This window comes from Anolis sagrei, chromosome 1 (genome assembly GCF_037176765.1).
Source record: "Anolis sagrei isolate rAnoSag1 chromosome 1, rAnoSag1.mat, whole genome shotgun sequence".
Classification (NCBI taxonomy): domain Eukaryota; kingdom Metazoa; phylum Chordata; class Lepidosauria; order Squamata; family Dactyloidae; genus Anolis; species Anolis sagrei.
Genome location: NC_090021.1, coordinates 239,057,467 through 239,067,872, shown reverse-complemented (window position 1 = coordinate 239,067,872; position 10,406 = coordinate 239,057,467). Strand labels below are relative to the sequence as shown.

At 36.2% G+C, this 10,406-nt stretch overlaps 1 protein-coding gene across 2 annotated transcripts in view; it reads right to left on the bottom strand.

Moving 5' to 3' along the window:
* Positions 1 to 1,235: 1,235 nt before the first annotated feature.
* Positions 1,236 to 10,406, bottom strand: part of CPT1A (carnitine palmitoyltransferase 1A) — a 54,189-nt gene continuing 45,018 nt past the window's right edge. For both annotated transcript variants that reach the window (XM_060769894.2, XM_060769903.2), the window contains exons 15-19: positions 8,342 to 8,476; positions 7,188 to 7,340; positions 6,356 to 6,460; positions 5,265 to 5,357; positions 1,236 to 3,297 (exon numbers count right to left, since the gene is read on the bottom strand). In XM_060769894.2, the coding sequence (XP_060625877.2) occupies positions 3,211 to 3,297; positions 5,265 to 5,357; positions 6,356 to 6,460; positions 7,188 to 7,340; positions 8,342 to 8,476 (573 nt within the window). In that variant the 3' untranslated portion in view covers positions 1,236 to 3,210. The remainder of the gene's footprint in view (positions 3,298 to 5,264; positions 5,358 to 6,355; positions 6,461 to 7,187; positions 7,341 to 8,341; positions 8,477 to 10,406) is intronic.

The following is a 10,406-nucleotide window of genomic DNA, read 5'->3' as shown; positions in this document are numbered from 1 at the left end:
GATATGACAGCCATGTATAAATATGTGAGAGGAAGCCACATACTGCAAGTTGTTTCTGGTGTGAGAGAATTGGCTGTCTGCAAGTACGTTGCCCAGGGGACGCCCAGAAGTTTGATGTTTTACCATCCTTGTGGGAGGCTTCTCTCATGTTCTGGCATGGGGAGCTGGAGCTGACAGAGAGAGCTCAACCCGCTCTCCCCAGATTTGAACCGCTGACATATCGGTCACCAGTCCTGGCAACACAAGGGTTTAACCCAGTAGTTTTCAACCTTTCTTATGCCGCGACCCTTTAATACAGTTTCTCGTGTTGTGGTGACTTTGTAACTGTAATTTTGCTACTGTTATGAACTGCAATACCCGATACATCCAAATTTGAATATATGTTCCAGGAGGATTCTCTTCTGACAATTTGAATACTGGTGGGGTTGGGGGATATTGATTTTGTCATTTGGGATTTGTAGTTGCTGGGATATATAGTTCACTTACAAAGAGCATTCTGAACTCCACCAATGATGGAATTCAACCAAACTTGGCACACAGAATTTCCACAATCAACAGAAAAATACTGGTAGGGTTTGGTGGGCATTGACCTTGAGTTTTGGAGTTGTAGTTCACCTATATCCAGAGAGCACTGTGGACTCAATGATGGATCTGGACCAAACTTAGCAATATTCAATATGCCCAAATGTGAACACTGGTGGAGTTTGGGGAAAATAGACCTTGACATTTGGGAGTTGTAGTTGCTGGGATTTATAGTTCCCCTACAATCAAAGAGCATTCTGAACCCCACCAACAATAGAATTGGGCCAAACTTCCCACACAGAACCCCCATGACCAACAGCAAATACTGTGTTTTCTGCTGGTCTTCGGCAACCCTACTGACACCCCCTCACGACCCCCTGGGGTCCCGACCCCAGGTTGAGAAACACTGGTTTGACCCATTGCACCACCGGGGACTCCTAAGTATGTGTTGTGATTAATTAAATAATTAGTTACAAAAACTGCAATATTTGGAACTTAATTCCATTTTTTTCAACCTAAACTATCAGTTTAAACTAAATATCTTGCTCTATATTTACTGGATGGCAGCCTGGAACCATGGTGTGTATTTATTTATATTTTCTTGTCCTAGAATGTGATGGTATTATGAGCTTTTTAAGAACTCGACAGAACATTAAGAAAAGCCAAAACCAAAATATTACTATCTTTGTCACACAAAAATGTACAAATCGGAATTATATTAATTTCTTTATTAAGGCTAACTTATGTTTACTGTGCGTTTAAAGATTTACAACCAAAGGAACATTATTTACACGCAGCTGACATTCTAAGAGAATATAAACCAAACTTACCATGTGCCAAATAAAAAATACATGACACTTACCCTCCAGACACAATAAAACCACTACGTCCTCAGCCAATTATACATTTACATTCCCTTAAAGAATGAAAAATTGCATTGATAATACACTAACTATGATTACATTGAAACATCTAAAACCTGAGCCAAACCTAAGTATGCTTTTAATTTTAAAAAATCCATCTTAAAAATTAATAGCGATTGGTCAGTGGTCAACAGTGTGTGTACAAGAAAAGCTCCCAAACACCTGACTCTTGCTGCATTATTTCCAGAGTGCAGCATGACAAGCAATATTTCATTTCCATTCATCATTTTCTTGCTTATTTAACATACCTGATCATATATAATATGTTCAACCCATTTCTCTCTGTGAGGGGTGGTGGTGTTGTACTCTGATATGTAATTTACAGAGAAATGTATCCCATCTATACCTCCAGCCTATGTTGAGTAAAATAATTTATTCATATTATGCATCTTCAGGACAGAATGTGAGCTCTTTTCTTCACCCCCAATTTCATACAGCTATTAAAAGCTCTGGAGCATCTGGATTTTAGAGTAAAACATCTGAATTTGTGGCATGTTTTTCCTCATACCCATCACATTTTGAATAGTAACTGTAAATTGCTGCATCATATAGTTAGGCTTTTTTTAGGCTGCCTAGAAGATGTTATTGTTACATTTTTGTAACAAGATTTTTGGTAAACTTCCTGCCAGCTATATACTCCCATATCCATTTTCTGTAATTTCCACTGGTCATTCTCTAGTGGTTCATGATTTGTATGTTCTCTGCTTCTGAAAAGCATCTTGAAGTGGTCCTCCACACTGTACCCATAAAACATTCAAGATATTTATTAGTAACCTCTATTTATTAGGATTGCATATGAGATGGGAGTTGCTTAAGGCATGGTGGTGAACAACTTACAATAGGCCAGCTAGGTTGAGTATAACTTGTACCTGTCGATTGTCTAACACCTAATGATCAGCCTTCCTTAGTGGACAAAGAATCTGAGGTCAGGCAACATTTGATAACCTTGAAGTGAACTACACTGAAGCAAAAATAACAGTCATTTTAAAAAGTAGTGTAAAAATTATTCAGTAAGATCAACAAAGGAAATTCATGGAACATTGTATACAACACTGTTTAGAATGTGCTCACATTTTCCAAGTTTTATTATGCCAAAAAAAAAAAAATGACCGTGAATTCTGTAGCTATTTTGCTTTCCAAACTTTCAGAGATAATTTAGTACGTTAATGTAAATAAAACGTGTTTCTTAACTGTCATTGTTGAGGCACAATAATTTTACCACTGACCTATGGCAATATAGGCTTTGTTTCAAGCAGCACAACCCTTTCTCTCTTAGCACATTGCAATAGGTTTGTCCAATGTGTGTTTATGCTTCAATTAGTGACACTCCGATTTAAGGTGAATGCCCAAATTGTCACTTACTGATAAAAAGCAGCAAATATATTAACAGATGCTTTGCTACTGATATAGTTCAGATTTCTTGTTGACATAAAACTGGAATCCACATTTTTCATCCCTTCATTAACAGAATACAAGTAGACATATTTTAAAGTAAGAAATGATCAAATGTACAACAAATTAAGAAAAGCCTCAAGTAATTGTTGTCACCTTGCAGCTTTCTTACAAATACCGAGAGAATGCACGTCATTTCATGTGGAAAAGAAAACTCTTCTGAACATGTACAATGATGGATTCTGGCATCTCTCACAAGTAATCTTGCTTCAATACCCTGGAATGGACTGCTGCTTGGCGTGGCTTGTTTTCAGTCATTGATCAGAAGAGTTCTCATGCCCAACACAGGACTAATTTATCAGCTGTTAAGGAATCACTTGGTAGAGTTTTTGCCAATACCAAACATATCACGGATGTCACACAATGCTTGTTTGATGTTTTTCCCAAAGCGATGGGAGTTCTAAAGACGAACAGAAAGAGAGTTAGAAATCCAAGTTCACAACTGCATCAAGCTCTTATATTGTACACACTATATACATGCATACCTATATGCAAACATATAAAACACATAGAGATAATTTATTCATTATGATTATGATTATTTATTCATTTTTATCCCCCTTATCTCCCATGGGTGGGATTCAAATAAAAATACACATTTCAACAAAACATCTTAAGATCATGAGCAAACTAAATAAATTACAACATACACCATTAAAATATCCCCTAACCTCAGGCCACTGAGGTTATTCGTAAAACAGATTACACTAAGATCCTGAAAAATGCTGTTTTTTATTAGTCCGTATCACAACATTGACAGGTCCAATATAACATTCAGAGGTGAATATTACTAGCAGCTATCTGGCAGTTGCCTATTATAATTCATTTGAGAAGGCCTGGCTTCACAAAAAGGTCATAAGGAAGGGGCTGATTGCACCTCTCTAGGAAGGGGGTTCCAGTGCCATGGGGCCACCATCGAAAAGGCCCTCTCTCTCGTTCCCACCAACCACGCTTGTGATGGTGGTGGGCCCGAGAGAAGGGCCTCTCCTGAAGATCTCTGGTAGGAGGAGATGCAGTCCCTCAAGTAGGCTGGGCCCGAGCTGTGATTTCCTTATCTCAGCTTTAAAAAGAGAGAGAGAATGTGGCTAGTGAACTTTTTTAAAAGCAACAAACTCGTCTCACCAGCAGATTCAATAACATGGCCCAATTCTGAAAATTGCATTAGATAGATTCCATCAGCTGTAGTTTTTTAGGTATGTGTGTTGAATAATTGAAAATTTGTATCATAAATCTGTGTTTTGACATGAAATAAGTAGATTTTTATGCAGTACACTTTTGGAAAATTTTAATGTTTCCTTTATGCTTAAAATATAGTAATTTAAAATTAAAATATCCCAATTTTTATTGGGGGAACAGAGTGGTATATGGCATATATTATATACCTCAAAAATCAGAGCCGAAAGTGGGGAACTGGTGCCATTTTTGGAACTGGTAGGTCAAATATATCCAGAAACAGGTTTAGCATTTAAGGCCCCAAACTATATGTTGGCCAGTATAATAGATTTAACCTGAGAGAGAGACTAAGAGTGAGACTTCTGGCATTAGCTTTAATAGGCTAAGTCTACTTCATCAGATGTTTTGAGGGAATTGCCTAGGATCGGAATTCTGTAACTATGAATGAACAGATGGCATGTGTGAATAGCAATGGAAATCCAAATTTTGTGATAACAATAGTAACTATGGTCATTGGGGGACACAGACGGGAGGACAGATGTTGCTTAAAGTCAATGTGAGTAGATAACCATACAAATGGTGGAAGGAGTTATTGAAATACAGTATGAAGCTAGCTGGAAACCAGATGTTATAAAATGACAATGAGAGCCCTCATAAGGCTGGTTAACTAGGGTTATAATGTGTGTAATGTGCCAGGAAACTATTGTCTATAGTCAACCCACTGTTGATTGAGTGGAGTTTGTGCATATGTTCCAATTTTGCCACTTCTCTTTCCAATCTTTCTCTGCAGGTTTTTTTTTTTTGTTCAAGGATTGTTCTGAGATCAGGGATGGAATGTCCAGAATGAGTGAAGCACTCTGGAACTGATTTTTGGGAATTCCCATGCCTGATGTCTGGTTTCTATTTGTTTATCCTCTGGTGCAGAAGTTCCCTTCTGGGATATGTCCACACAAATTCCAAACTGATCCCCAAAAGAACAAATCATGCATGCATTTATCATAATTGAAAACTAAGTATGTATATGTCATTTATATTTTACAAAATTTTATCAATTCAACTATTCTAAACAGAAACATTTTAGTTAAACATATTAAATATATTCCAATAATAAAGTACTCTACCAGAAAAAATAGATATTAACTAATGAACACAGAATAGAACTTAATGGTCTTTAAATTTAATAAAAATGCTTACTGTTTCAGGACAAGAGTATTTGCTGGATACATGGAAATTTATGAGATTATCACCCACAATTATATAAGACACACCATAACCATCATCAGCAACCTGTAGAAGATAAATTTAGAAGTGTTTTATTTGTACAGACTCATACGTTATTTGTGTTTCATTTCTCAAAAATACTTATGACATGTATAAAGACCTCAAGATGAATTACAATCAATAAAACAACTGCAAATAAAAATAAACCTACAATCTAACAAAATGAAAACCAAGCCATGCCCCAATAATCCCACAATATTTGGATTAATAGTAAATTTTAACTTGGTGCTGACATCAACTTAAGTGACAGTCAGGCTTTTATAGAAAAGATATTCCACAACTGGAGTATCATAACCAAGAAAGCTCTCTTCTGAGTTCTAAAGGAGGAACAATTAGTTAGCTAAGAGTAGGCTGAGGGTTTCCCTTCCCCCTGTCTCCTGTATCTATTTCTTCTCTCCTATCTATTTCTGCTCTCATTCTGATTGGCTGTCTAGAATGCATACTTTTCTACTGCAAGCCTTTACTTCTGACTTCTACTTTTACATCTTATGTGCTTCGTGCTTTGAGATCTCTCTCTGCATGTGTGTCAGGAGAGATGTAGAGATTGGTGTTTTCTCCCTCTCTTAGAAATCTTAAAAGAGATGGGTGTTAAGAGTAGCTCAGACCCAGTTCTTAACTATTAAGAAATGTAGTTATTGTTTTCTGTAAATAAATCTTTTGTGATATTTAAAGTCAAGACTCTACATCTTTGCCTGCCTAAGCTTTTAATTCTTTACAGCCACATCATACGGCACTTCACGCTCTGCTAGCTGTGAGCTGATTGCTCAACTATTAGTATCCTGTTTGTATTTTGGATGCTCTGCTGATTTTTGGGTAATTTTCCCTAACACAGAGAAGGGTTCTTTCAATAAATTTTAGTGATCACATAAGTATAGAGAGACATACTCCCTTAGGTACCCAGGTTCCAAACCGTTCAAGACTTGAGGATGGTATTCTCCCATGATAGCATAAAAACTACTACAAAGACATAAAATGCAGTCCCTAGCACAGTTAGTCATTCTTACAGGGCCAAATCCTCCACCACTGGATTCCATCCCAGGATTCTTGTTCAGATCAATGTGCTGTTGTGGTGTTTGACTCGTTGAAAGCCTCCAGGGCTCTGACAAAACCTGAGAAAGGAAAAAAAAGGTACAACATGTAGCACATTTATCAACTATTTGCAAGCAATGATAAAAATGTTGTTTGAAGCTACAACCCATTCCTTCTTCTCTGTAACTTTTGGAATGGTGATTTTTGGGACACATATATTAGGACTAGGGAAAATAAGTCACCCAACAATGACACTAACACTATATTCATATGTGTGCTGGTGATCACACTTCATTCATCTACTCATTTAATCAATAAACACCCCACCTTCCTCCCAAAATGGGACCCAAGGCCATAATTCGTGAATAGGAAATGGTAAGACATATGAATGCTCAATATTGCTTGCCAGTGGCAAGGAGTGCACTTTAGATTTAAAGAAAATGGCCATGTTGCTACGCCACTATATATGATGGGACTTGAGCATTAATAGATTTTGGTTTTTACAGGAGATCCTGGAGCCAAACCTCAGTGTATACTAAAGGCCCATTATATTTTGTAATTTTTGTTTGAAGAAAATTAAACAAGTCAGCAAACTCAGACTATCCACTATACTTTTGAATGTCTACTTTTAATAATACAAATATATCATGCTTTTACATTTCTTGTATATTATATATTATCAATGCACAAATTACTTTTTAATTAAATCTCCAGCAAAATAGTTTTTATGCAAGATTTAAAACATTCCTGAAGGTTTCCACAGTTTTTGCTTATTACTTGATCAGTAAATACTATTTGGTCACTTACTTCCTTAAGGAACGGTGATTCAACTGCAAGGTACTTTGATACTACATAAAGGCAGAAAAGGTGGCGATCAATGCCATTACCAGTCATGGCAAGTCGATACAGGAGCTGATGATGAGTAGCAGCAGCTTTGAATAGTGCAACCTTCTTTTCAAGCTGTAGATTAAGGGGAGAAATCCATGATTTATATTTTAAACTAGCATGAAGATATGGTAATTTGCAGTTCTAGGGCATGGCATTAATAAAATAAGCTCCATTATGGGCCAAAAGTAGGCACACAGAACTCTCTCTTAACATCCCTTCAGTTGCTGTAACAACCATGGCAGATGCTTGGCAAGTGTTCATTTACTGTTAGTATTACTAGGGCTGGTTACACATTCACATTCTTTGCCCAATGAGATCATTGCTTTTTCCTCCTCACTAATCCTCATAGCAAGCCAGTAGGTAGGTCAAGATGAGTTTCCAGGATCAGCAGGATTAGACTCTAGATCTCTCAAGTCTCAGTCCCATATTTTAATCAATAATTTATGCTGGTTCTCTCATTAAACTCCTTGGGATGTCTTACTACTTCTTCTGTAGTTTATATTGTCGGGAACCTGGGTCTCATGAGTATCAGGGACTGTTATAAAAACAGACGTCAAAAAGCACAAGGTGTAAACTAATTAAAATATATTTGTTTAATAATATAATTAATCATTCAATGAGATGCCTCTGCTTGTTTTCATGTAAAAACAAAGAAATTACCATGCCAGCTAATAGCTAAATAAAGATACAGCTAATTTCTGTATCAATGCAAAATGACCTTTTCTTAAACTTTGGGCTTAGATTAGCTGAACAAAACAGAGAATGTGGATAGTTTAATTAATGAAGTAGCATATTTATTCTTATTATCATTTATGCAAGACTTTAACCTGTTCAGTTCACATCCTAGAATTTTACTGCATATCACTGATCTATATACTAATACAGTATTAAGAAAACATAAGAAAATTTTTTTCAATGAACTATTTAGATATTTAGATATATCAGTATTTCTCTTTCGACTGCATTTATGGATAGGAAAGGTGTAATCTTTTTTCCTTAGATACCACCTACAGCCATAAGCACTTACATGCAAATAAATGTAAACCTAAAATTATTGACCAGATTAAACTCACAGTTTCAGATGGGTCATCCATAGCTTGCACAAATTTGCATGACTGTGTGGTACATGAACGAACTGTTTCTGTTCTACCTTCTTTGAACAGGCGTGTCATAGATGCTTCATAAGTTAAGCAAAATTTACCCATGTCCTTAAACAAAAATTAAAAAAGATATCATAATGAAAGTAGTATGTTCAATGTGCAATCCCACAACACAAATTAAATTGACACAAACATTATAATCACGTATCTTAAATATTATGTCATGCTGTTAAACTTTTGCTCTCTCTTTTTGAGTATCTAAAGCAGGGGTAGGGAACCTTCGGCTCTCCAGGTGTGGTGGACTTCAACTCCCACAATTCCTTGAGGCTCGTGTAAGCCTTTGGGGCAAATGCTGAGCCTCAAGGAATTGTGGGAGTTGAAGTCCACCACACCTGGAGAGCCGAAGGTTCCCTACCCCTGATCTAAAGGATGTGTAATTTCATTCGGTATGCCCTAAAGTTCTGATAGAATTATGAGAAAGTTACATAAGTACCCTTAATTACAGAGAGCAGCATGGAATATACATATATATGCATAAGAGACAACATTAATACTATGACACTATGATAAGAAAATCCTTACAAACATCAGTTAAATGCGGTTTGGGTGCAATGATAAAAGCAGCCCTATCCAGAAAATTTTGAAGATTTACTGTCTCAAACAGTAGCTACATGGAACATCCCATGTTTATAGGAGAAACTTAAAGCACAATCAATCCTATAAATGCCATCTAGTAGTCACAGATTTCCTTTGCTGCTTTCTACAGTAATTCACCCAAAGTAAAATGAGCATAGGATGAATTTCCAATTTTTTTTTTGCACTTTCCCCCACTGCTACCACCAAAGAAATTGGTCTATTACATTACACAAAGAAATAGCTCAGTGTTAACTCTGCATCTTTTCCAGTGATATACTTTTTGAGACAGTGCAACCAGAATGGAACATGATATTCTACATGATGGATTTTATTGATAACATTACATTTCCCTCCATAATAATCTGCATGTTACTACATCTTATTTTCTGTTTTGCATCTTGTTTCTCTCCAGCAGTTTTCCTTATCATGTTGAACTTTGTTATACTGCAGCACTCAGAGTTGATGTGAACATCTCTAAAATACTTAAGTATGCTGTGACAGCCAGCGGAGACCATAGCAATAGATGTACAAAGTTAAGTTTGCTTAAAAAAACTCCAATGATTAAAGATGAATTGTTTCATCTTTAATCTGATCTGCTATTCTGTATTCAACCAAATTGAATAATTCTATCAGAGGCTCAACCTGATTGTTAATCCCAACTAGAATAGAGCCATAAAATAAGTGGAGTTTACATAAGAGTTATCTTTCCATATTCCCACTGATTTAGTGCATTTACTTTTGTCTAGTCTAAAAATTAAGTTACATTCTGATTACCTTGCCTTTTATAAAGACTTCAAACTTTTGATGTTAAATGTCATTATTGCCAACAGAAATGTTATGTGGAAAAACTACACATTCTGTCTCAATTTAGAGAGACACTACTGAAGCCCATGGAACGGCCATGTTTTTCTATTTGCAAATTCATCTCATTTTATTTCTTCCTGTCCAATATGGCTAGGGAAGTAAATTACTCCTTAGTCTGTTTGTATCCTTGGGAATGGATGGTGGTAAAACTTTACAAATTTCTTGTATAAGTATTTTTAAAATAATAAAATAGCACTATTTTTTAAATGTAAGAAAAGGGGGAAAATCAAGTCAATTAAAATATATACTACCGGGACACAGAAAGATGCTCAGGAGAAATTCATCAGTAATTCAACAGTCATACTGATCAAGGAGCAACAAGGTCCAAAATTATAAAGGAAAAATATTAACATTGCAAGGGCCCTTTGCTAAACGGAACTCAGTACTGAGTAGGCAATACAGAATATGGGTCTAAAAAGTGAAGTCCTCCAGAAGTAGTTAAAATGCTGAAACTGCAGTTCATCTGGAAGATCACACTTTGTTTATCAGGTTACAAAAATACCTTGACCTCAGGGAAAACCAAGGCTTGATGAAACAA